At 42.7% G+C, this 27,608-nt stretch overlaps 1 protein-coding gene across 2 annotated transcripts; it reads right to left on the reverse strand.

Annotated features, from left to right (window-relative positions):
- Nucleotides 1-27,465, reverse strand: GART (phosphoribosylglycinamide formyltransferase, phosphoribosylglycinamide synthetase, phosphoribosylaminoimidazole synthetase). 2 transcript variants are annotated; one of them, XM_012732922.1, is made up of 23 exons: nucleotides 27,400-27,428; nucleotides 26,291-26,470; nucleotides 24,620-24,771; nucleotides 22,740-22,835; nucleotides 22,094-22,268; nucleotides 20,741-20,852; nucleotides 19,992-20,060; nucleotides 19,386-19,511; nucleotides 18,161-18,248; nucleotides 17,927-18,012; nucleotides 17,221-17,389; nucleotides 14,914-15,145; nucleotides 13,398-13,492; nucleotides 12,841-12,950; nucleotides 12,324-12,522; nucleotides 8,926-9,177; nucleotides 8,537-8,689; nucleotides 4,654-4,860; nucleotides 3,478-3,630; nucleotides 2,630-2,760; nucleotides 2,312-2,453; nucleotides 1,779-1,894; nucleotides 1-1,687 (listed from the first exon to the last, which is right to left on the reverse strand). In XM_012732922.1, the coding sequence occupies exons 3-23, from the start codon at nucleotides 24,762-24,764 to the stop codon at nucleotides 1,496-1,498; spliced, it is 3,048 nt and encodes a 1,015-aa protein (XP_012588376.1). In that variant the 5' UTR covers nucleotides 24,765-24,771; nucleotides 26,291-26,470; nucleotides 27,400-27,428; the 3' UTR covers nucleotides 1-1,495. The 2 variants fall into 2 exon arrangements, with proteins under 2 accessions (XP_012588376.1, XP_012588380.1); XM_012732926.1 differs by lacking the exon at nucleotides 26,291-26,470 and having other exon boundaries at nucleotides 27,400-27,465.
- Between the last annotated feature and the right edge of the window lie 143 nt (nucleotides 27,466-27,608).

The raw sequence follows: 27,608 nt of genomic DNA on the forward strand, positions 1-27,608 counted from the left end.
TAACTTAAATGGCTTTTCATCTTTGAGTACCATGAACTGACGACCATCTACAAACTCAGCAATTTAAGCAAGACTCAATTCTTCACGCACTGCATTGTAGGGACTCCCTGTAAGCCACCTCCTTTGTCCGCTTGTCATTCCTGCTATTTTCAAGTTTTTGGGTAATCAAACTACTTCAGACACATTTTTATTCCCCCTATCCCAAGATATGCAGCTCATGTTTCTTTAAGTGGAGATTAATATTAAAGGCAGGCCTGGGAAATTTTATTTCTTGTCATAAGTTCTGATTCCCCTTCCCCACCATATCCTGGTACCAGCCTCTATTTTTATTATAGTATGTGATTGGATCAACCAGTAACATTTTCCTCTCTACAGATTTCATGGACAATGCCTGACATTGATGTAATAGGTGCTTATCCAGGCTGAGTGAAGTCTCCAGAAGACATGAGTGAACTGTTTTTAAAACCAAGGGCCCGATGTGAAGTGATGTATCTGAACGCCCCCTTGCTGCCACTTCCGACATGCCGACATGCGTCATTACCGCTCTCGATGTATCTTGTGTTCAAATTGGAGTTACTGAATAACAAATCAAAACAGGAGGAACTCAGAAATAGATGCAGATCTTTTGTGTCCACTCCATGCCAAGAATTGTTCATAGCACATCACATTATCAAAACAACTACATGACAGGCAGCTGCCTCAGTTAATAGTGAGGAACACAGACAGTATGACTGACATGTAAAGTTCTGTTTGACTCTGGTGCACAACATGGGGAAAGAGATTAGCTCATTAGACTAACTGGCTAGCTTTTCAGAGATTAGAGAACAAACATGTAGCTGAAAAAATGGAGTGGTCAGCTACGAAAAACAAAGAGGACTAAGAATTGGCTATCTTCTTTGACTAAAAGGGAAAGGAATTCTGAATGACTGGCCTGAGGACGACTGAGAATGTTCTTAACAAGTAAAAACCCAAAAGCCTGCCTGCGAGGCCAGCCAAGCCTGGGAACATGGCGTCAGTTTTGCTTAAATGACCATGCCAAAGAAGGGGGTGCAGTTCTTCAGCTGTCTTTGGAAAACTTAGTTAACACTACCTTAGTCATCACTACCTTAGTCATGAAAATAAGCTACGAAGCTACAAACACATGGCACTATAAAGATTATGGAGCACAGACAACTATTATAGAGGGTTAAAAGCGGCATGGACTCTGCACAGGACACTGGGCAGTGGGATCGCTGACAGCGCCGACCAGCGGGAGTTCAGGTCGGTGGAACACCACCTGATTTCTTCACCAGGAGACGGGAAAGAAGACACAGAGGGGGCCTAAGTTCATTCAACACAAAACAGTAGCACCGGGAGCTTCTGCACTGCTGCCGTTTGCGCTCAGAGGGGATCCTCCTTTTACAATGTTTGCACACACTCTCCTGCTTAGAATCTGTTTTGGAAAGGCTGAATCCGTGATAAAGCTACTATGCAAACATTTTTTCAAAACTGGCTCTTATTCCTTCTGGACCCAGCAGATCTTGCCATTTTCTCCAAGCCGTACAGTTCCACTGGCCACCAGCTCTAGAGCTCTGGGAAAGATCCTATGTTCCGCTAACTTTACTCTTTCAGACAGTGTTGCAACGGTATCAGTCCTCTTCACTTGAACAGCTTCTTGTAAGATAATTTGTCCAGCATCTACTTCTTCCTGGAAAAGGATGCAAAAATTTGAACATTATATTCTAACCAGAGCAACAAACATTGACAGTATCTGGTGTACTGTATCTGGACATACTCACAGCTACAAAGTGCACAGTGCATCCAGTTACTGTGACTCCAGCTTCCAGAGCCTGCTCATGGGCATTTGAACCCTTAAAAGAAGGGAGTAAGGATGGGTGGACGTTGAGCATTTTCCCTGGAAATTAATAAAATCAGAATGGTCAGAATGCTAAGTCCTCTGGTGAAGGTCTCCCTGGTGCTTAGGGGTTAAGTCTCAGCACTGTCATTTCTGTGGCCTGAGGTCCATCCCCGCCAGGGAACTGACCCACTCCAGGCACAGCAGAACTCGCCTGTCTCCCCTGCTGCTCCCCTCAGCAGTGTATTGCAGTAGATCTGCCTGTTCTGCTCCCACTCTGTCTCTGGTGAATCCTCTCACCCTCCTGCACCTCTGGCCTGCACCCCAGTTCTTCTATACATAAATAAAACAAATCTTAAAAAAAGAAAAAAAAAATTCACAGTAAATACTCATGACTGGGACTGTGTGGCAAGCCAGGCATCCTCTAAACCTGTTTTCAGTTGACTTCTCGATGTGGTATCCAACCATTTTGCTTACCATTCCATTTCCGGACAAAGGGGCCAGACAAGATTCTCATGAATCCGGCAAGACAGACTATGTCTATGGAGAACTCTTCAAGGACTTGGTGAACTGTATCATCAAATTCTTCACGACTTTTATATAATTTATGATTAACTACCTGTAAATGAAAGATAAGCAGAGTCTTTTTCAACAAATTACCAACAATAATTTAAGGCCTGACCTTTACACATGTCATACTTAGTTCTTTTTGGAAGCTGCAGTCACCCAGGTTCTGGGAAGACAGCAGATTTCAAGTATAGGATCCAAGAACAAGACGTTTCCCACATGACTCACTCTGGTGGGAATTCCTGCTTTCTCTGCTTTTCCTAACCCGGCTGCTGCAGCTTTGTTGGAGATAACAACGACAATGCGCGCAGAGCTGCTCGGCTCCTGCGTGCTCTCCAGGAGCGCTTGAAGGTTTGACCCTGGAAAAAGAGCAAAAACATATGCAAGCTCACACGGTGGCCTTGACAGTAGGCTCTCTGCTCTGCAATCATCTTTGGCCAGTTTGGGCCACAGCAGACCAAAATCTTAAAATGAACTTCTACCTTTGCTTGTACAACTCTGTGAAGATGCCAAAAATCACTGACCTGTAGAGTTTAAACAGTAAACTATGTGAATAATATCTGAGTAAATACAGCTCTGAAAAAAAACCTGCCTCACCCATCTGATCAACAAAAGACAAACCCAAACAAAGGATCCCAGAAAGCAATTACACTCTCCGAAATGTATCCTAAAGAAAAATCAGGTATGTACTTAGGGACACACTGCATATTTAAGAGAACATTCGTACCTCTATTAACTGTAACAATGGAAAAAATTTTAAAAAGCACTACCACCACCAAACCGTCCTTCATTGTTTACAGACCTCAGTTATAAAGCTACGTCACTAAACCTGGGGTCTCACCCGCGGGCATTCCCTCACGCATCCTTCCTACACCCTCCCTCTGCCCTCCGGAACTGCGCCAAGAATGCCGTGGCAAAGCGGAAGACCACGGCTACAGCGAAGACAGCACTCTTCAATGACCCCACAATCGCCCATTCTACTGCACGTCCTCACCATCTGCCGGCTTTTTGGGGGGCCTGAGAGGAAGGAAAGGGTGCTTTTATAGCTCTACAGTAAAGAGAAAGTCACATCTCACCTGTTCCAGATATTAAGACAGCCACTCTTGCTTTTTCTGACTGGACAGACAAATGGTTTTTCAGGGTCCCGTTCCCCAGCTGGGCGCCATTCTCCAGCACTGATCCGTTTATTTTTATAGTTTCAATCAGATGCTTGACTTTCACATGAGAACCTTCATTTCAAACATACCCAATAAAGAAAAATTATGAATCAACAGTAATGATGTACATAAAAATTACTGTATATACTTTAGGTTACTACTATATTTTATGACGAAAATCAAATATGAGGGGCTAACACAAATAGGTGTGCATTCACAGCACTCATTCATAAAAACGTTCTCAAGGGTGGACGCCTTTACCTACTTCAACAAAACTGGTCTATCTGGTGGACCCATTACCCCTGCTAGTGTTTTCTACTCCCCTCCCCACGCGGCCCCACCCTTACTCTTGCACCCACAACAGTGCACCGACTTCCTGGTCTCAAGCATAGGCATGTGACCCAAGCAAGGCATTCAGGCTTGACACAGGATGTTGCGTGAGAGAGGGCCTCTCTTACTGCAACAAGAGCTGAAGGATGTGGGCTCAAGATACCTCTCCGTATTTGGGGAGCCTGCCTAAAAATGAAACTTACCCAATAAAGGAAAGAAAAGCAGACAGAGTCAACAAGCTCTGAGCTAATCCAAGGGGCTCTTCTGCCACCAGCCATTTCTAGCAGTGCTAAGTGACAGTACTGGTCAGGGTGTCTGCTCACTACCCATGACCCGAGCTGGACCGCAAAGCAGTGCTGAGACAAGGTCTTATTTTCACAAGCTTAGTGATCTCAGGTAACCAGCGCCAACATCTGGGGAGCGATACGTGAAAGCCAGTGCAGAGTGTGTTATTAAACTGGCCAATTTCATCGGGATCCCCGAAGGTGTCAGGGAGACTGAGCTTCAGAACCACCCCTTACTTCTGTTTTAGAAGTGGTTATTTAGGGTTAGCTCTCTCCCCAGTGGCAAAGCGTCGTTCTGCGGGGTACACCTGTCCGTCAGACTGCTCCAGAGTACAAAAGAAAAGGGAGGCAGCGTTACTGGAGCAGGCGCCATCACGTTACTCCTGTGAGACAGACGCCACAGCAGTGGCCAGGGAAAGGTGGGCAGAGCGTATGAGCCAGGGCGATCACACCTAAAGAGACACACTTAAGCAGAGATTACCTTCGGGACAGGCAGTCACCTTGCCAATCACCCAGGCTTCTTCCTTGAGCTGCTTAAGGTCCCTGAGAATCTGCTTGGTCTGGTCCTTTGATACTATCAGGGCAGCTCCAACCCCACAGTTGAACGTCCTGGCCATCTCTTCTTCAGAGAGGTGTCCTTCCTTCTGTAACCATGAGAAGATTCTGGGGATCCTCCAGGTCCGGGCATCTGAAAATAGGCAGGTTGTCTGATTAACCTGTCCCCAGGTGCCTCGTTGGTGCAGTGGGTCATGCTCCAGTCTCAAGATTCACCTGTCATCGCGCATGAACAAAGCTAAGGAGAGCACAACTATATGCAGGGTAAAACGAGACTTTCAGAAGTCGTCCTGGGGTCCAAATTTGTATCTCAGACTAAGAACATGTTGGCCTACGACTTAAAATGCACCCTAAATATGATGTAAAACTAGCGTGAGTATACAGAGTCAGAGGTGATGCACACATTAAATCACACTGTGAAGTCTATTATAAGAGCATATCCTTTATTTTCATATATAACACAACAAAAGTTTCTAATGAATAAATACAGGTAAAGACCTATATTTCTTGAATAAAATAACCAGCATAGTTTTTCTGAATCTACAATTATGGATTCTGACTTAGGAAAGTTAAGTATTTAATAAAATCACCGTGGATACATCTTTTTATTAAATAATGAGGTTGACTGTCAGTCCCCACGATTTACTTTATCTGTAGGATAATACAGTTTTTAATGTTATGGAACTATTGCATTTCTGAGAAGGTGTCATGTGTCTAGAATCTTCTCTATCAGTTCAGTTCATTTTTAATTGCTAAGAAATGTCCCGTTTTCAAAGTTGAGATCAAAAGCTGCTATGGTGTTCGCTATGTTATCAATAGTCACGAGTCAAGTGCAATATGAGTGGTAAAGCCATAATAATACAATCTAATTCAGTAAAACTTCTATTACAAAGTATTTATGGGGGGGGGGAAGACCAACAGTAGTTTCTACAAATAACCCAGTACTTTATGCATAATATAGCAAATTATAACTCTGAGGCTTAATCTGATGTCAAGGTATGATTCCTGGAGGACAGTTCATAGGCTAAGGCACAAGGGACCAACTTTCATTCTCATTTGGGACACAGACATTTGTGTAATTCAAGTCAGAATAGCATTTAGGAATACGGCTATGTGAATTCTCAACTTCCTGAGCTCCATTTTGCTATTTTTAAGCAGAGATACGTGACAGAGGCAGCAGAGGCCATTAGATAGAATTGGTTATGCAAAAATTTGCCAGGATAGAAGCGGCACCGGCATATATTAAATTATGGCTTGTCTTTCCCACTGCTCAGCAAGTTAGTTTTTAGTGATGTGAAGGGGCGGAGGAAGGAACGCTTGGCTAAGATGTTGTGTTTGCTTGGAAAGGGCGTATCCCAGCAATGTCCTAAGCCTTGATTTTAATCCCATGGGCCCTTCAAGTTCCTACTGTTCTAAGGAGGAATCCACTCAGCCCAGCTTGTCTCTGGCGCCCCTGGCAAGGCTGAACCCCACACCAGACCACTCTTGAAGCATACCTCACTGTTTCTTCACTAGCTTCCCTCTCAGACCCTGGGTTAGCTCAGTCAAACTAGACATAGATGCTTCCCCACACAGCCCACCTCTCCATCCGCCTCGCCCAACCGGACCTACACAATCAGCTTCTGTGTGTTTCAAGCTGTCTATGCCGACTTTGGGAGGGAAATCAAACAGCGTTGGTTTTACTGTCACTGCTGTTTCTGACCTTGAGTGCTTAATTATTTACTCCCCCTCAAGCTGCCACTCAGGTCTGCTCATCTCCCCAAGCTCTCATGACTTCAAGAGCGGCGAAGGCATTACTCTGAGCACTAGTTTCCAGTCCCTCAAACAATATATGTTGACTGACGACAGTATCTGGTTGGGGCAGTGCCTGACTTTTACTCTATGAAATAAACAGTGGTGGGGACCCTCCCTGGTGGCACAATAGGGCAGGACGCAGCACTGCAAGCCAGCCACTGCCGCCTCAGTGCTAGTCCAATCCCTGGCCCCGGAGGTGACCCACATGGTGCGGCAGACCTCTCCTGACCCGCCCGCTGCTCCCCTCAGCAGTGTACTTGGTCGATCTGCCTGTTCTGCTCCCCACTCTGTCTCAGGTGAATCCTCTCACTGTCCTGGCACCTCTGGCTTGTACCCTAGTTCTGTATGCATACATAAATCTTAAAAAACAAACAAAAACAGGTGTTGGGGCAGAAACTCCTTCCTTCCTTCTGCCATGAGTCTAAGTCATTACACCCCACCCTCTCTTACCAATGGGTTTCTTCAGACAGAAACCTCCATTCACTGTCTTCTATCTCTGCCAGTCACTCCCCCAGTGATGCTGCAGTGAGGTTATCTACCCTCAAACCAAAATGCTTTTGAGCCAACTCTAGACTATACTAGCCTCTTTCTGGTCCTCATCTTTGATTTCTGTTCTGCGTCTGACAACTGACCAGCATTACGGCTAAGTCCTTCCCTGGGGGCTCTTTCCCTATAATCCTATCTTTTTTTTTTTTTTTTTTTTAAAAAATTTATTTATTTATTTGTGCATACAGAAATGGGGTACAGGCCAGAGACTCAGGGGCGGTGAGAGGCTTCACCAGAGACAGAGTGGGGAGCAGAACAGGCAGATCTACGAAGTACACTGCTGAGGGAAGCAGCGGGCAGGCCAGGAGAGTCTGGCTCGCCATGTGGTCTCCTCCAGGGCAGGCGGCAGGCGGGAATCGAACTCATGCGGAAGTGGCTTCAGATTCTCAGTGCTGTGCTTTAACCCGCTGTGCCACCAGGGAGGGCCTAATCCTATCTTTTTAAAATGTTAAAAACAAAACTAAAAACACCCAAATCCTTCCTTGGGTTGTTAATCATAGTTTCACATGGTTTACTCTTTGCTTCTGACTGTTCTCTGTATTAGTTTTACCTCTGTCAACCTTTAAGATGGACAGAACACCAAGGAACAACCTTCTGTGACCCCATCTCTTGGCTGAACTACTATCTGCATGTGAGTACCCAGCTCTCTTCAGGCTGACTGCTCTCAGCTTTGGCTTCTAGACTTAGTGTAAAGAACACAGTGAAGATTTGAAATCCTGTCTTTCTGGTCCTTCTCTGATGGCGCAGTGGGTTAAAGCAGGGCATTATGAAGCTATCACAGCCACTGCAGCATGAGTTTGACCCCGGGGGGGTGACCCACATGGCTTGGCAGACCTCTCATGTCTCGCTGCTGCTCCCCTCAGCAGTGGATTTCAATATGTCTGTCCTGCTCCCCATTGACTATGGTGAATCCTCTTACCCCCACACCTCTGATCTGTACCCCAGTTCTGTATGTATAAATAAACCTTAAAAAAACAAAACAAAACCAAAACCAAACTGTCTTTCCACTTCCTATTCCAAACGCACTCTTTCTCTTGTTGAACACCTTACAATCTACTCACCTGCTCAACAAAAACTTGGAATTTATTTTTCGTTCTAAGTATAAAATGACTCAACCCTGCCTCCCTCCTCTATACCTTGGTTTGCGGCCTCTTTATTTCCTTCATGAACTACTTAAATGTCTACCACTTCCCTTCCTAGCATGTTTCTCCACCCAGCTGGCTAGAGCTGGAAATTACCAACCCTCTTGGAGGTCCTCTCAGAGCACTTCATTTTATACAAGCCAATTATGTGAGATTTTTATGCCTTATAAGCACTGCTAAGGAAGGAAAAAAAGGCAGAATAGAGCCAGCTCAATTTTCCCCTTTAAACAGCCAATGACTAAGAGTTTTCTCCAAATAATCACACGTGCCCCATAATGTGTTTTTCCCCCAGGTTTTCTGAACACAAGTTCCCTTTGGTGATCTTACCTAACTCCACCCCGAATTTCTGAGGGAGGACCCTGGGAATGTTTTCTAGGAGTCCTCCACCAGTAATATGGGCAAAGGCCTTGACATGTCCCGAGCGCAGGACAGGCAACAGTGAGCGACTGTAGATTCTGGTTGGTGTCAGAAGTACGTCCCCTGTATTGCGAGACAAAGACAAAAACTTAGCTTACAAATTTAAAACTAAAGCACAAAGAGAGTAAGAGTCTCCAAGTAGGTGACAGGGAGGCTGCCAGTCACATCTGTTGCACAGTGATATCCAAGCAGGAAAGCTGAGGAAACGTAACTGGTCCACTGTGACAGTAGTGAGACTGACCTCTTTAAGTTGCTGCTCAGACATTTTGAAACAGGAGTTTAAACCTGAGTGCGTTTACCTAAGGTCTGGTCACCACAATTGCGAGGGGCTGGAGAGGAGTACTGGAGGGAAGATCGCTCTACGATTTTCCTCACTAGGCTGAATCCATTGCTGTGAAGACCAGAAGAAGCTATTCCAATGACATCGTCCCCTTCAGTGATTTTGTCCAAGCGAGGGAGTTTCTGCTCGCGCTCCATGGCACCCACAGCAAAGCCGGCTAAGTCATACTCCCCAGGAGGGTACATGTCAGGCATCTCTGCTGTTTCTCCACCTGGCAGGAAGATGCAATGAGGGCTGAGCAAAGAACTCTCAACACAGCACAACCTGCCTACTAGGTTCAGCACAAGCAGCTAAGTTATAAACGTGACCACATCCCACTTAAAGATCTATTGGCAGCCTGACAGAACTTCCAGCTAAGTACAACTTCAGAGGAAAAAAATTCATCTTCACGAGACTAAAGTCAGGTATTACCTTTGCAAGGGTGTGTGTAACCTCCAAGTATTACTGTCATGGGATGAATATTTGGCTCAATGCTATTTCTATAGTTTAGTTTCAGAAATGCCTGCACATAAAATTTGTTTTCACCCACTCTTCTTTCAGAGTAGCAGCCGAGTAACTGTTATTTGGATGCAACACAGTACTGATCTCTAGAAGTTGACCCATTTCTTCAAGGTTACCACATTTACTCACAGATAGTTAATAGTAACCTCTTGTGATCCTTGTGTTTCTATGCTGACTTCTCCTTTCATTTGTGATTGTTTTTATTTTTTCCCATTCCCTATTTAATCTTGAAAAATGAGCTTTTCATTTTCCGTATACTGTATTTGATCCATTTCACACATTTCAGCTCTTCAGTTTATTCTTTCCTTTCTTCCACTAACTTGGGTCTTGACTGTGCCTCTTCAGGCTGCTTTAGGTGTTTGAATGCCTAACGTGGGACATCGCAACTGTCTTCTCCCTTAAGACTGGTGCTGCTGTCCCCTTAGATCTACCATCGTTTCCGATGGTCTTAAGGTATTTCTAATTTCTACTTTGATTTCCTTTTTATCCAATCCCTACTAAGCAGCATGCTTTGTAATCTCCTTGTATTTAGTTTACCCTACAGTTAATTCCAAACTGTATGGCAATATGGTCGGAAAAGCACTAGGTATCATCTCAATCTTTGTAGCCTTTTTGACAGCCGACTTGTGTCCCATGATATGAAAATGTTCCATTTACAATAACATTTGAAAAAAAAAAAAGGTATAAAAAGCAGTTTCTGGGTGGAATGTTCAGTAGATGTCTGTCAGACCTATTTGGCTTATCCCAGTGTAAGATGCTGCTTCCTCATTTACGCTGTCTTGATCTGTCCACTGCCGTAGCGGGGTACCAAAGCCCCTAGTCACTGCACACTGGCACCTGTCTGTCTGCCATGGCCTTACGGATCTCTGCGGGCTAGTACTGTTGCACATATACTTGTTATTTCTCCTTTCAGTAGGCCCCTAATCACAACACTGCCCATACCTTTTAGTATCTTCCCTAGTTGGAAATCTATTTTATTAGATGTAACTATAGCTGTTCCTGGCTTTTTCTGATGGCCATTTGCTTGTCTTCTAGACAAGTTTGGACTTTGCTTTGAATGGTAATCTTGCTGGGTGAAAGGTTCTGACTGGAAATCTTTTTATTTAAATATTTTAACATCTCAGCCCTCCCTGGTGGCGCAGCGGGTTAAAGCACAGCACTGAGAATCTAAAGCCGCTTCCGCATGAGTTCGATTCCCGCCTGCCCCGGAGGAGACCACATGGTGTGGCAGACCTCTCCTGACCCGCCCGCTGCTCCTCTCAGCAGTGTACTTGGTCGATCTGCCTGTTCTGCTCCCCACTCTGTCTCTGGTGAAGCCTCTCACCACCCCTGAGCCTCTGGCCTGTACCCCAGTTCTGTATGCACAAATAAATAAATCTTTAAAAAAAAAAATATTTTAACATCTCTTTCCAGTATCTTTGTAATGTTTCTACTGAAAAGTCTGCTAGTAGTCTAGCTGATGGTCTCTTATGCACTTGCCTTTTTTCCCTTGAGGTTTTATTTTTTATTGTTTTTTAAAGATTTACTTATTTATGCACACAGAACTGGGGTACAGGCCAGAGGTGTAGGAGCAGTGAGATAATTCCCCAGAGACAGAGTGGGGAGCAGAACGGGCAGATCTATGAAGTCCACTGCTATGGGAGCCGCGAGCGGGTCAGGAGAGGTCTGCCGTGCCCTGTGGTCACCTCCATGGCTGGATCAAACTTGCACTGAAGCGCCTGCGGCTAACTGGGAGTGCTGCAGTTTAAGCCACTATGCCAACAAGGGCGGGCCTTCAGATTTTAAATATTCTGTCATTGTTCCTGTCTTTCTTTTTTTGTTGCTGCTGTCTTTCAACCTTACTGTAATGTGGTCTTGGGGTATGTCTGCCAGTATTACTTGGTGTGGAACTCTTCAAGTCTCCACAGTTGATCCTCTGCAATTACTCTATTCCTGAGATGATGTTCAGGGACCTCAGCGAAGTGACTTGACTGCGCCTACCAAGGTGCGCGTGCCCTGCACTACACAGGGCATCACAGTCCACCTTATGATCTCCTGGTGAGAAGATGTGTTAGGCGGACAAAGTGCCAATTAGACTCTTTAAATTATGGTTGAAAAGACACTTAAACAAGCACATACAACACTATAAATGCGTCCTTGGTTAGGACCACATGGTTCCTCTTTCGTTTCTATAAAACTTCCAATAATCTTTTTTAAACAAAACTTATTTTGTCAGTAACTACCTGGAGCAGCACAGGAACAAATGCATCTGTACAGTTCTTTACACAGAGGCAAACAACTCAATAATCACTTTTTAAAGCAGTGAAAACAACAGGCCATTTCTCTTGAAATACGCATTTAAAGTTATGTAAACATAACCTTGTTGTGTAACGAGGTTTGGCTGGTGTGTGTCTGGCTTGCAGGAAAAAGAATTTTTGGCTCTTGGGCCAGATTTGTCCAAAGCAATGTACTATAAAGAGGTAGTTTGATTCCTTATTCTCATTTGTATTTAGTATTTCTATACCGCATGGATTTTACCCTTCACATACATTTTATGAGAAAATATAAGTCAAGTTTTAACATGCAGGAGCCCATCCACCTTTGCTGTAGGACCAGAAACAATACCTATGCTGTCTTTTGATGACTACTGAGAAAGATACCAAAGGAAATGGTGGCCGAATATAAAAGGAGAAAATACAGTTTGGCTGGCAGTTAAGTAAAATGACTCTGGGGCACCAGAGTTTCTTCGTTTCGCATCCTCTCTGTGCGGTCTGCCTCCTCTTGTGATGGCTGCTCTTGAGGCTGTACCGGTACCCATCACACTTAAACCTAAGGCTAAACTACATTAAACCTTGAGAATACAAGGGATGATCATACCCAGCAGAGCACACCCAGCGTCTCGACAAGCTCGAGCGATTCCCGTAACAACAGCTTCAGTGGTAGTAAGGTCAAGTTTTCCACAGGCAAAGTAATCAAGGAAGACGAGGGGCTCTGCTCCTTGAGCCAAAATATCATTCACACACATGGCAACCAAATCTTGACCAATGGTATCATGTCTGTTGCACTGCTGGGCAATCTGTAGAATAAGACACACATCCTCATAGGAGAGCAAGCCTCAAATGAGATCTTGTCAGTCCATCAGTGGACGCTAGCAAACACGGATACTTGGCTGGCTACTCTGAACACTTAGAAGACAAAGGAACTAAATTACGATAGCTAGAGTATCCCTTTTCCCCTACAGTAATCCTTTAAGATATAGACTTAAGAGTAACAGATAGCTAGAAATGGAGATGTTTTTCGCTATATGATTATTCAGTCTGGTTCTCTTTAGTGTTTGCCAAGATGGGGAAAATGCTCATTTGACATACAGTAATTCACAATAGGACTGGATTACCTTTAGTTTAGTCCCAACACCATCAGTTCCACAAGCCAGTAGAGGATCCTTGAAGCCAGCTGCTTTTACATCAAAAAGACCAGCGAAATCTCCAAGTTCAACATTACAGCCTGTTGGGTAGGAATTACTTGCTACATTTCAAAAATTAAACATGGAGTGGGGAGTGGGATCAAAAACAGCGGGGGGAAGGAAATGCACTGGACTATGGTAATGGCAACTGAGATGGAAAAATGCACAAAAATATGTAAAAATAAACTATTACAAAAAGAATTAAACATGAATACATAAAGCCACTAAGAATAGCTACAGGAATTGCCATTCCTGAAAATGGGAGAGAACACCATGTGATCAAAAAAGTAATTAAACATTAAAGGTGCTGACAGCCTTTTGAGTTTGACATCACGGTTAATAGAAGAAGACAAGAAAGCTGAGGACTAACGATACAGAGCAAACCTACAGCATTAATTTGGAACATTTTTCTCAATAAACAACAAAGCCCAAATCAATCACAATGTTTGTAAAAGTAAATAACTAGCTAAAGTCTGGATCTGACTTACCTGGTCTGGAGGTGGCTTTTGCTAGAGGCTTAATTCTGTTGACGAGCATATTTCCAGCTGCAATGTTTACCCCAGAGTCCTTGTAAGTCAGGCCCCTAAAATAATTAAGAAAGCAGTGAAGATATTACCTAAATGGCAAGTAAATCTTAAATGAATATTTAAAGCAAAGGTATCTCTAGTGATTTATATAACCCTTCATGTGCTAGGCCCCAGCCATAGACTCTGAATTAACTTCTTTAGGGCAGGCTCTAGGAGTAAACATCCTGTAATTCATTAGATTACCTCTCCTGAGAACTAGTGCTCAACTTACTTCTCTGAGAAATACTCCTCACAGCCAATTAAATACAGTGGTATTTTGCAACAACCATTCTGTGTTCAAGTTTGGTATGGGAAGGAATACTAGAACTGTGTCAGCTAGGATTACAAAAACTACGCAAAGAAATCCCCACATAACGAAAACTGGCTCTTACCGATATAAAAGATATTTTTATTGGTTTCCTCACAGATAAACACAGTAGGAAACAAGGTAACAAAACTGAAAGGAAGTAATACCACATTTATAACTCATTTCCTTGTCTATGGGGAACACGCTTGAGCGGTACATTTAGAGATGAAGTTTGTGAAATGCACTGTGAACACAGTAATGGTGCTTTGGGAAGACAAAGAGCCTGGCCTGAGGGGGGGGGGGGGGGGGGGGGGGGGGGGGGGGGGGGGGGGGATACGTGCGGTTTTACTAGAAAACGAATGCCGGGGACTAGAGGCTTGAAAGCTTGGCAACGGCTGCCAGCAACCTGGGCTCAAGCTTGATAGGAGACAATGTGCCAGTGTAAAACCTTTCCTCAGGTAGCCATTCATTGTTCACCTTTAAAGACCAGATTAGTGGTAAGATTATAGTCTCCTGAACTAGGTCACTTCACTGGGAACTAGTCATTTGAATAAGTGAAAAATAATTTTCTAACTCAGTATTTTAGTGTTCCTAATTCTAATGCTTACACTTAAAACCAATGATCAGTACCAGTATAGCTTGAATTAATTTGCTGAAAAGTTCTTATTGTCCTAAAAAATTTTAATTCAGATGGACTTAATGTACAGTACTTATTTCATCAAAATATTAAATTTAATTTTGCAATATGAACTGTGATAGATACTGAAGAAATCAAAACCTCCACATTTGCAACAAATAGTTTATTGACTTTTTCAAAGTAGTAATTGTACATGCCAGTAAATGACTAAGAGGTCAAAAAAAACATTTCAGTAACAGTTATAAAGGCAGTGACAAAATGAAGCTGCTAACACTTAACAGTATATTCAGGTCAAGTCACAAAGTCACAACCAGTATTTTCATCTTGAACTTGGACAAAAGCAGAAACTAAATAAAATACTTAAATATACGGCTAACCAAGGAATACAAACTCTCCCCATTTTTGTTAAGGGGTACTTGATTAACAGCTGTGTGTACCGAGTCATTTGTGCCAGGTCCAAAACTGGGCTGTCAGGCCAGGTAGGAGCAGTTTACCTGGGCTGCTGGAGGAAAGCCACCGCCCGGGAGCCAATGTCCTTCCTGTAAACGGCTCCCTCAAACTGCACAGCAGCTAATCCTTTCTTGGCGTGCTCAAGGGCTGAGAGGAGATTGTCCCGGACGGCGGTCACTGTCAGGACTCTCCCTCCACTAGTAACCACTTTGCCATCTTTTAGGGCAGTGCCTGCTTGGAACACCTCCAAGCCTAAAGTCTGAGCCTCCGAAAGCCCTGTAAGAGAGCACACAGACACCATGACTTATAGCGACATTTACATGTGTGAAGGGAGTGGTAATTTCCATGTTAAAACATTAAAAACAACAACAAAAAGCTCAGGTGCATCTTTCAGGGTTCTATCAGGCAGGAATGAATGCATCGTAATAGCAAACAAGTCTGTTCTGCACTGGGGTGACAACTGTGTCCAAAATCCTTGTGGTATCACAAATCTCATGCAATTAACATTCCACTAATCATGGAGGGGAAAAAACTAAGTTCCAAAGTTTCACTTGAAGGTGCAAGTTTTTTCTTCCTCACAATTCATTAAAAACTTAAAAAACTGCACGCTGTCAGCCCCTCCCCCCAACAAACATCAATGAATAAAAATCCCGCATGTGAACTTATCTTTTACTCAGCAGTCAATTAACTTTTTTTATCATAATCATCCAAATAAAGTTTTCTTCTTTTAAAATGACCAAGGGGGACCCTCCCTGGTGGCACAGTGGGTTAAAGCACAGCACTAAGAAGCTAAAGCCACTTCAGCCTGAGTCACCCAGAGGTGACCCATGTGGCGTGGCAGACCTCTCCTGACCCGCCCGCTGCTTCCCTCAGCAGTGTACTTCAATGATATGCCTGTTCTGCTCCCCACTCTTGTCTTGGGTGAAGCCTCTCACTGCCCCTGCACCTCTGACCTGTACCCCACTTCTGTATGCATAAATAAATAAATCTTAAAAAAAAAATAGCCAAGAGGATCTTGGTTTAAAAACATTCTTAACCATCTCCCTCACATTAGGAATTTTATAATCTTGAGACCAGTTTAAGTAAAATTTGGGCTCAATCTCAAATCCCTGGCTTTGGGTATTTTTAAGATCTTAGCTATAATCTTAAAATATCACTAGACTGTGTTTTCTAAATTCTAAAATGACCAACAGGAACAATGCACACAAAGATAACCACTTAAGTAAGAAAAAGAATCCTCTGTCCTTTCCCTTCTCCATTTTTCTTTCAGCATCACATTTGGAAGCTGCTAACATACGACTTCAAATACTTTTGTACACGAGGTCATAAAACTTGTGGTATACTATGTCAGAAATAACTAAAACCAATACAACAACAAAAAGAAATCACTACTGGCTCAAAATTAGGGGAAAGATCTCAATCTGCCCTTTTCCTTTTTCTGGCCATTTTAAAAGACAGTGCCTAACCGCCCAGTTACCATGTGTGGGATTCACAGGGCAATGAACTTACTGTCCAGACAGGACAGTGAAAATAGTGTTTTAATCAACATACTGCTGGATACCAAGAGAGGCCAAACCATGTAGCCTCCTAGGGAGTCACAGAGGTCTGCCCTTGGGGACTTGTACGTAATTTTAATTCTTGTTGGACTTAACGTCATTTAACTAGATGTACAGAGAAGGTATATAATTGAACCTTAGCAACTGGGGGTGAGGAAGGAATTATTAGAGGTGCTGACCCCACCCACTGCATTTAAGATCCCATTATAACCTTAAGCTCCCCCAATAGCCTACACTTTTCAGATGTTTTTCTGTTAACAGTTGACCAACACAGTCACTATATTCTCACAATAAAGTCAGAAAAAAATGTTAGGAAACTCATGTACACATTTATTGAAAAAAATCTGCATTTACGCAGACATGTCCCCTTCAAAACCATGTTGTTCAAAGGTCAATTGTCCTTGAAAACTAATTCTGCCACCCAACGACCAGGGGTGTACTGCAAACCAGCCGTCCCATTTGTGATCACGCCTCTATGTGGTTTATATGGGCATTTCTGACTCTTAAACATCCCTATCGTCTTTCCGGCTGGCTCCTAGAGAATGCCAGCAAGAGGTCATACTTAGTAATATTCTGGAACTTGGTGGGCTCTTTCTTGTGCAGTTCTGCAAATACAGTAATTATATATAACGAAACACAAGCATCCAAAAAGCAATATGGTTATGGTAAGAACCCCTGAAAGGTTTCTGATGGCCACATGTACTTAAACGGAGGAGAACATTAGCAAAGGATGGAGGCCCAGGGGCCTTTGGTCAGCATCATGCTGTAATTCAACCTTCTGCCCCTGATATTCACCTGTTATCTCCACACCCTTGGTGTAGTCTCCAGGGTAACCTTTACTTGCCATGACAACAGTTACTGCAGCGCAGTTTTCAAGCCAAAGAGGTGGAGATGTGCAGAGCAGACCATCTAAGGTGGACTGAATCACTTCATAAAGATCACTTTTCAGAAGTGGGAGGATCACCTGGAAAAACATCATCAAGGCAATTGAGAGAAATTTTAGTTCTCTGTAGATATTTTATTTACTATGAGAAAATACTTAAGGAACACGTGTGTATTTCTCAAAGGTAATTACAGTTGTTTCTTGGCATCCAGGTGCCGTGCCCTCTAGGGTGGTGGCTGCTCAAGTCCGTTATATGAAATGGTGAAGTATTTCATACAACCGACACAAAATAAACCTGTAGACGTTAAATTGTTTCTGTTACTGGTAAGCATACAGTATAAATGCTGTGTAAACAGTTGTTACTCTATTTTCAGTGAGCAATGACCAGTAAGAGTCAGTATTAGGTGACTTGGTGGCACCCAGTTCACATGTTCAGTTCAGTACAGAGGTGCCCACTGCAGGCCTGTCTACATTGCACAAATTTTCACTGACTGAAGCAGCACACATTCCCCTAGGATACACAGGGCCAATACCATTTCAAGTATGAAAAATTCTGAGATTAAAACATATTTTCTACAAATCAACACTTTGTTATTATTATCTTTCATTATTACCCACTTGGCACTCTGGATCACCAAAACGGCAATTGAATTCTAGGACCTTTGGGCCATCTTTGGTCAGCATGATACCCGCATAGAGAATACCTTCATAAAAAAAAAAAAACAAAAAAAAAAACGGGGGTGGAGTGTGTCTGAAGATTTCACACTGTGACTATGAAAATCAGAACGATAACGCTTTAATACGCAAAGTTCTAGAATAGCCACACCATGCCCCCGCGCCCGCAGGGCTCACCTGTGTACGGCACACCCTCCTGCTGCATGCCGTCCACTGTCCTCTGAAGTATGGTACTTTTGATCTCTAATAACAAGTCCTTAGAAATCTAGGGGGCACAGAGAACTATTTAAATGTAACTGGTATTTAGAAAATCATCTTGTAAGTGATAACACCTGGACCACGAAAACTATCATTTATTGGCTTCCTGAGATGGGTCGAGAACTTTAATTTCATAAATTTTTATTCTTTACTGTAAAAAAGGAAGCAAAGTAAACAGTTCAAAAAAAAAAAAATTGTAGGGCTTCCCTGGTGGCAAAAGAGATTTAAGTCTCAGCACTATGAAGCTATCTGCAGCACAAGTTTGATCCCTGGCCAGGAGCTAACACATGCGGCGCAGGAAACCTCACCTGTCTCACCAGACTTCAATCTTCTTGTTCTGCTCCCCACTGTTTCTGGTGAATCCTTTCATCACCCTCTCCCACCCACCCATCCTCCTGGCCTATACCTCAGCTCTTTTATGCATAATTTAAAAATCCTTAAAAAAAATTATAAACTTTACAAATCTTCACACTGACAACATTAAGTAGAAATTTAGCTTTCTTTCCTTTTTTGAAAATAAAACAGCATAGATCTCGAGTGGTAAAAATTATAGCAAGCAGATGCTAGATTCTTTATTTTTTTATTAGTTAAGTCACCTTTTATAAGTAAACATATATTTCACAGTCATCCTTAAAGCTCCCTAATGTACATTTTATATGCCTATAATCTTAAAAATCTGAGTGTATAAATTTAATTATTAAAACTAAATGTAAACTTATTTATGTACTATATGCACTAAAATAATTTTCACCAAATATGAAGCCATCCGCAGCCACTACAGCATGAGTTCAATTCCCAGCCAGGGAGTGACCCATACAGTGCAGCAGACCTCTCCTGTCTTGCTTGCTGCTCCCCTCAGCAGTGTATTTCAGTCAGTCTGCCTGTTCCCTACTCTGTCTGCGGTGGGTCCTCTCACCCTCTGCACCTCTGACCTGTACCCCAGTTCTTAGCTGCATAGATATTTATCTTTAGGAAAAAAATAAAGACTAAGACTAGCCAGAAGAGTTACTTTTCAATTAAAGTAATATCCTTTACAGCAAAAAAAAAAAAAAAAGAAAAAAAAAGAAAAAGATTAGAAATGCATAATCTAAGAGTTCTTTGAGAAATCAATTACTGCTGAACTTCAGCCGAGTGCCTAGAATACCTGTGGTGCTGGACAGTAGGCGCCCATCCCCCCTGTGTTGGGGCCCTGGTCTCCTTCCAGCAATCGCTTGTGGTCCTGGGCTGGGGGCATAGGAGCCACAGTCCTTCCATCCGTAAAGCACAGACACTGCAGAGAGAAAATAACCGGTACTCTTACCTTACAATGCAGAAAGAAGTTAAATAAAACAAAACAAAACCCATAGTAGTAAGAAGTACATGTTCTTATTAATTATTAACCCATCTTAGAGGAAAAGTTTTCTTTTGTTTTTAAAGAAAATGACTTAAAGCATAGTATCCCTAAGCCAAACCTCCCTGGTGGTGCAGGGGGTGAAGTCTCAGCACTATGAAGCTCCCTGCGGCCACTGCAGCCTGGGAGTTGACCCACAGGGCGCATCAGACCTCTCCTGTAGAGCCCGCTGCTTCCCTCAGCGGATACTTTGTCCATCTGCCTCTCCTGTTCCCCAGTCTGTGGTGAATCCTCTTGCTGCCCCTGCATCTCTGGCCTATACCCCATTTCTGTATGCATAAATAAATAAAGTCTAAAAAATAAATAAATAGAAAGGGACGCACAAGTCAGGTAACAGTGTCCTATGTCCCACATACGTACAGACACCTCTTCTCCTTTGAGAAGTTCTTCAATGACAACTGTTTCTCCAGCTGCTCCAAAAGCTTTATCCTTATAGATGGAAAAAAAAAAAAGAAAAGTGGTAAGCGGTTGGCTTTCAATATGTACTTGGCTATTGCCATTTTTCTCCATTTATATTATGAACCAGCATACTGATACTGCAATTTTCCTTTCCGAAAGTTTCCAAAGGAGTCATGAAATGTTTCCTATCTTTCAGAGGCAATGATATAGAGCCAACAGGGTATAGGTGACACAACACTCCTACGTTCTGACTCTCCGACTTTAGATGTGATAATGAAACACAGGTATTTTCATCATCACCATTTAATTCCTATTTCTGACTACAGTAACATGCTTGAATAACTCTTATCAAGTAATGTCTAAGAAAGCAGATTTCTACAAGGCAGGGCACAGAAAGGATAGAGCAGGGACACACATGATAAATACTTTTGTTCTCATGACTGGGTCAAAGTATTCCCACACACGCGCACACACACACACCCTTAAGGAGCAGGCAAGGAAACATGCTAGCACTTATCTCAATGGAACATGGGTTAGCCGGCAACGCAGGTCTGTAATCACCTTTCCACCGACAACTGTATAAACTATAATACTGTAAAAACGGCTTGTCTTTTGCCGCATGTTTTTCTTATAATGAGGAATGTTTCATTGACTTCAGAGTATCTAGTCAGTGTAATTGGAAGTTACCTTTTGCCGCTGAGCCAACCTACCTGCATGATGTCCTGCACAGCCTTGCAGGCTTCCTCTTTGCTCTCTGCAACAATCACCCCTTTCCCAGCTGCAAGACCACTGGCTTTCACAACCAAAGCAGGGAAGTCCGCACTGTGGAGAGAGTAAGCTTCAGCCGATACAATTCAAAAGTTCAATCAAATGTGTTGGAATTTTGCAATATGCTATAACTGTATAGTGGAAAGAAAAAAATTGTTGCTAAAACAAGGACCATTTCCTGCCTGGATTTGCCTCCTATGTTTTCTCTTATAGTTGTGATTATATGATACATAAAATTTGGTCTTTTCACTTATTATGGGATCGTGTAAGTAAAAGCTCTGAATGACTAAAGTAGTTGTACAAAGCAGATGTGGAATGATCCAAGATAATGATGTGACTATGGACCAACACAAGTAGCGACACACAGACCCTTTCTGAAGTGCACACAAGGAGCTTTCTGATAATTCCTTCTATTGAGTAAGACTGGTAGTTATCAGACGTAACCAAAGTAAGTAACAAACTTGATACTTATATGAAGCATCTGGCCACTACAAAATAATGTTTAAGAAACCCTGTAGGTAGGATAAAGAATGAATGAAGAACAAAACTAACCCCATTAACGGGAATTATACTAGCTAGCAGGGAGACAAAAGGATAAAGGCACATACCTACCAACATGCCTTAACTACTCAATGTATTTCACGTAATAGTGAACCACGGATAGGTAAGATTTAGAATCAAATAGTGGCGGCAGGGGTCAAGTGACTCTTCACTCTGGTTATTTATGGGGAAAAAATAGGCATCATTTATGCTTTAAGATGCCACTGTAGTTGTCAGTTTGGTTGTGAAAGAGCACACAACAGCAGAACCTGAAGTATCTTTCCTTCAGACACTATTCTGTAATGTGAAAAATTAATCTTTCTGCAAGCCACACATTACGTAATGTGTAAGTACACAGCCCCACTTTATTTTGACATTGGATACTACAGAGTCTAACTTATTTTCACAATTACCTTATTACCAAGGTATAAAATATAAGTGAGACCCTCCCTAGTGGTGCAAGGGGTTAAGTCTCAGCACTATGAAGCTGTCAGTAGCCACTGCAGTACCAGTTCGATCCCCTGTCAGGGAGGTGACCCACAGGGTGCAGCAGACCTCTCTTGTCTCCCTGCTGTTCCCCTCAGGAGTGAATTTCAGTCCATCTGCTTGTTCTGCTCCCCACTCTGTCTCTGGTGAATCCTCTCACTTCCCACACCTCTGCTCTACAACCCATCTCTTGCATGCATAAACAAACAAAAAAAATTATAAAAGCGACCTGTTTAAGTATCATACAAAGTAAGTGCCCTTCTGCCTACCTCATAATGAAGCTGCAGGCCTCTTCAGCTTTGGTGAAAGCTTTCCATTTTGCAGTTGGGATCCCATGTCGATCCATAAACTCTTTAGCAAACCTTTTGCTGGACTCTAACTGAGCTGCTTCTGCTGTGGGGCCAAAGCATCGCACCCCTGCAGATGTCAGGTCGCCAACAATTCCTATTGATGGAGAGAAGCAACCTTAGGTGAGCCAAGGTCTGTGGGCACGTCTCTCATTCTGAAGAATTAGAATGTCTACATTAAGAAAAGGTAATGGCTGGTAGCAGAGAACAGTTTTTCACTTGTTATAGACAAGATATATAAATCAATGCTACTACTAGTGATTCAAGTCCAACATGTTTTGCTATATTCAAGTACATGGATTATTAAAGACAACAGAATAGAGCAGGAGAAAAATGTGTTTTTCACATGGCAAATATGGTCTCTCCTTCATCACATCGTCGATGCTTGGGAAAAAATATCTAGAATCCATAAATTCTGAATGTCAGAGCTTTTTCTTAAATGTAATTTAAGATGGTAAGCCTTTTCCCCAATGTAGTATCAGAATCCTCCTCTGTAAAAAACTGCAATAGCTGATCTTTAAGGTCCTGTTGGAATCGCATTTGCTGCAATAATATAAGTGAACTTTACCCGCAGCCAGAGGCGCTTCAGGTCCGACGACAACGACATCAATGCTGCTATCTCTGCAGAACTGAGCAAGCGCAATGTGGTCACTGGCTGAGACAGCTGTGAACAGGAGACACACACTCACTTTACTCATAAAACATCTTCCATGTTAACCAAGTGTCATGGTGAAAACGAATCACTACATTCTGGGAAGTCTGTTAACTCTTGGCTTCCTCTATTGAACACGTCTCCAGCTGAGAAAATCTAGAGCAGAGTCGGTCTGGCTAGTAGGCCAAGTTCTTTCCTATTGCTACCGTAACTTAGATGAAAATCCCAGTAAGTTTTACAAAGAGCTACAAAATACTTTGTGGTCACTAGTGGTGAATGAATGAACAAAATATCAGAATATATTCAGGAATTTATCTTTTAATGCCAATCACTAAACATTTATTCTGAGGTTTACAAGATAGAATCTCTCTTGGTGTCCATGGTGAAGCTTAGTTGGGTTTATACACTTAGGATGCTTCTGAGGCCGCTGCAGGCAAAGTACGTAACATTGCGAATCACAGGCAGATAAGTTACTTGCCCTCATGTAGCTTCCAGTTTAGAGCTTTTGTTTGGTGGTAAGGGAAATAAGAGGCGACAGACAACACAAAGCAAAATTACAATGGCTGGGCCATGATTCTAATCAAATGAAATGGAAACGAACATGATTTATTTAGAGGAAGAGGCAGTCAAACCAGGCGTGGGAACAAACACAACGTTTAACGCAGCTCTCTTTGGGATAATGGCAGAACTGCATTGACAGAGCAAAGAAAACAAAGGACATAAAATAATTGGGCTGGAAGAGTAGGCAGAGGTCAGGTCAAAGGGGTCTGTCAGGCAGTTATGCAAGTTTGACCTTTACTCTCGGCACTGCGGAAAGCCACTAACGTGGTTAACACAGCACAGGCATTGAACATTCCCTTCCCCTCCGTTTTTTGGTATCAGTGGAGGAGCCAGGTCTAAGATTTAATTATGGCGTTACAATTACCAGTATTTATTGATTTACTATTGTCAGATTTTAACACCATGACACTTTGCAAAATACCTGTATGTGCCTTTCATTTGTATGAGATATTTATGACTTTTCAACAATCTATTTATAAGATTTATTTTTACTTATTTATGCATAGAAGATGGGGACAGACCAGAGGTGCAGGGGGTGAGAAGATTCACCAGAGACAGAGTGGGGAATGGAATGGGTAGATCGACTGAAATCCATTGCTGAGGGGACCAGCAGGAGAGGCAGAAGAGGTCTGTTGCACCATGTGGGTCAGTTTCCTGGCTCGTGATAACTTGATAGCACTGAGACTTTAACCCCTGTGCGATCAGGGAGGCCCCCCTTTTCAGTGTTAGGTTTAAAGTAACTTAAGATAAATTCATAGTGAACGGAAAGGGCTAAAAATACATATCATTTGGAGATTTAAGTATGCAAATTACTACATTAATTCTAAGGTTAAGAAAAGCACTGAATAGCACCTGACCATATAAAGATAGGTTTTTATAAGGTCAACTGCTTGGGTAGGTTGTAACTTCTAATTAGTGCAACTGCTCCCCCCATCCACCTCTTTAAAATATGAATTACCGGTCCTCCCTGGTGGTGCAGTGAGTTAAAGCACAGCACTGAGAAGTTAAAGCCACTTCTGCATGAGTTCGATTCCCGCCTGCCCTGGAGGAGACCACATGGCATGACAGACCTCTCCTGACCCACCCACTGCTCCCCTCAGCAGTGTACTTCGTCGATCTGCCTGTTCTGCTCCCCACTCTCTCTCTGGTGAATCCTCTCACCCTCTGCATCTCTGGCCTGTACCCCGGTTCTATATGCATAAATAAATGAATCTTAAAAAAAAAATACGAATTACCAGTATTTGAAATCTTTTCACAGGAGGCAGTGCCTGCATTTCCTGGAGCAACCAAAACTTGCTTGACATGATTTGACTGTGCAAGTTTCCAGGCCAGTGTGTGTTCTCTTCCTCCGCTGCCTATTACAAGCACCCGGGCTGTCATTGCTTTGCTGCAAAGGAATTCAAAAGGAAAGTCAGTGTCATGGAAGGAAAACTGCAGTGGATAGCTTACAATGTCTGTACTTTAGAAATTACAAATTTCAAGTGATTCAAGGTGGCATTTGTAATCATGCAAATGATTATTTTCAATCAACTACTCACTTGTGAAAGAGTCATAATTTAAGAAAAATGACAGTATTCAAAAATTAGGGAGGTGTTAAAAATGAGCAGGCTAGCCTAACAAGTTAGGTTACGGACTGAAATGTTGATTGAGCTCCTAATATAATACAAAAATCTTCAATGAACATTCAGTCTTTGGGTTTCACCTTTAGGTTTGGTAGTTATCAAATCTTGGTTAAGTATAATTGGGATGTTTTAAATTTAGACCCTGAATTTAAAATGTCTACTTTTTTTTTTTTAAAGATTTATTTATTTATGCATATCGAACTGGGGTACAGGCCAGAGATGCGGAGGGTGAGAGGATTCACCAGAGACAGAGAGAGGAGCAGAACAGGCAGATCGACGAAGCACACTGCTGAGGGGAGCAGCGGGCGGGTCAGGAGAGGTCTGCCGTGCCATGTGGTCACCTCCGGAGCAGGCGGGAATCGAACTCATGCTGAAGTGGCTTAAGCTTCTTAGTGCTGTGCTTTAACCCGCTGCGCCACCAGGGAGGGCCTAAAATGTCTACTTTTGTAACTTGAATCTTTGATAGAGTTAAGATGGGGTTCTGGAAAGGGTACTCATGGTAGCATTCATGTATTTGGATGAATGCAGCTAAGTCCAGTAGAAACTTACATATACAAGCAATGGTTTGTAGACCATCATTTGCCTCTCTCTGCTTTAAGCAGCAGGAAGCTACCAGAGCTTTGTAAAGAATAAACAGTTATTTCAATAAAACTACTTAAGTTTCACAATTTTCACTGTCATAAAAACATTTAACTATGCAAAAATCACTCATCTGTCAAGCTGTACAAAAATATATGATAGGAAAAATTTGGCACAAGGACCATAGTTTCCTGATTCCTGGTTTAAGAAGCTTTGCAATATATTAAAAAACCTGTATAGAATGCAAAAATAAAATCTGAAACATATCTCATTCTAGTTTTTAAATTTTATTCTGACCAGCACAGGTACCACAGCTATCTCTGGAGTCAAGTTAGCCGTGTGTGTAGCAAATCTTACTACATGTACTTTGAGGTCTTCACTTAAGTTAAAGAATATGTACCTTAGGAGGCCATGAAAGGATAAATTGAAGCAACAAAATCAGTACAATTTTTGACACCCATCAGTAGTAAACGCTGACCTGTTATATTTCATTAAATTATAATATTCTACAGATAGAAAGTAGTTTTAATAGGAAAGAAGCCAGATAATTTTCACATTTACTAATTTTCAGAAGACATTAAATTATGTAGATGGTAACTGATTAACAGGAAAAAGAAAATCTGGTACTTCCTGTGAGGTGCTAGGATTACAAATGAATGCAGAAAGCTAAATTGATGAATTAACATCAATCCTTTGAGTGCTTACTTTGTGCCAGGTGTTATTGTAAAAGCTTTTCATGAATTGCATCACTTAATCTTCATAAGGTTTCTATGAGGTAAACACTATTATCATTACCACTTTTACAGGTTAGAGTACAAAATCCAGTTAGCGCAAGCAACTGGCTTGCAGATCACAGTCAAGAGGAGACTGGTGTCTGGATTCCACCTGGGAAAACCAAGAGAGGGTGATCACTGAAAATATGAAGAATTACTAAATTTTAGTCTTAGAGTTATGAAATATTGGAGTCACAGTGTGTTCTTGAAATAAACAGATCTTTAATCTCGAGAAAAGACTACATTTAGTTTGAGAAGGGAAGGAAGCAGGCTGTGCTGGTTACTATGCTGGATCATTCAACAGCATCAAGACTCAGCCCAAAGGAGAACGCACATGGGCCAGGCAGCAGGCCCTGGAACAGCCACAGTGCCTCGATTTGAGTTGAGATTCTGCTTGTTACTAGCTGGTTGACCTTCACGGGTTTAGCCTTAGTAGGTCTCAGCCATTCCACCTGATTACTTATATAATGGACGGCAAAGCACCGCAAGAGTTCTTAGACTGTGGAATAATCCTAGTTACAAGAGGGAGGAGGGACAAAGGAGATGTGGGACCTTTGCACTCGGTGTGGCACGTGTGCGAAGCGGGTGAAATGTAACCACAACACGAGTTACATAAACGACCGAAAAATTAATCAAACTTGAGAAAATTACAAGAGAATGAGAGCCAGGTAAACAAAGTCCTTTCAAGAGATTTGGTGAAGCCTATCAAGTAGCAACCAAATGCAAAAATGAACAAAAACATGCTAGAGGCACCAGATGCAGAACGAGTGAACCGGGCAATTTGGGGGCCCCTCCAGCGAGGGAACTCAGCCCAGAGCGCGAGGACACGAGTGTCGGACATCTTTGAAAGAGGGAGGGGGCTCCCGCAAACTTCAGTTACGAGTTAAAAGCACATGGCCGATCCCACCCAGGGCATTTAAAAATGAGATGAAAATCCCCACAGCCCAACTAGTTCCTACGCTTTCCTCCAATTTCCGATATCAGACGCCCCCGACCCCGACATAATCGTGCTTTGCTGAGAAGAGAAAACAGCGTACGCACCGACACGAGGCGCCTCACGGCCCGCAGGAGCCCGCCCGCCGGAAGTCTGCCCGCCCTCCAGCGCGGCCTCCCATTGGCCGGAGCCGTAAAGCCCCGCCTCCTCGGGCGCGGCTTTCTATGCTCTGGCGCAAATCTCCCTGTCCTTGCGCCTGTATACTACCACCGTACGCTATCAGGTGCCACGTAACATCTCCTTTCTTCCCCGAAAG

The sequence above is a fragment of the Condylura cristata genome, unplaced genomic scaffold (assembly GCF_000260355.1).
Source record: "Condylura cristata isolate star-nosed mole 26May11 unplaced genomic scaffold, ConCri1.0 scaffold00003, whole genome shotgun sequence".
NCBI lineage: Eukaryota > Metazoa > Chordata > Mammalia > Eulipotyphla > Talpidae > Condylura > Condylura cristata.

Coding starts and splice junctions, on each gene's coding strand:
- GART (XM_012732926.1), bottom strand. CDS start 24,764: ATGACAGCCCGGGTGCTTGTAATAGGCAGCGGAGGAAGAGAACACACA. Junction 9,178..12,323: donor CGCTGGGTGTGCTCTGCTGG/GTATGATCATCC, acceptor TCTTCCTGCCAG/GTGGAGAAACAGCAGAGATG. Junction 1,895..2,311: donor CTTTGTCCGGAAATGGAATG/GTAAGCAAAATG, acceptor ATTAATTTCCAG/GGAAAATGCTCAACGTCCAC.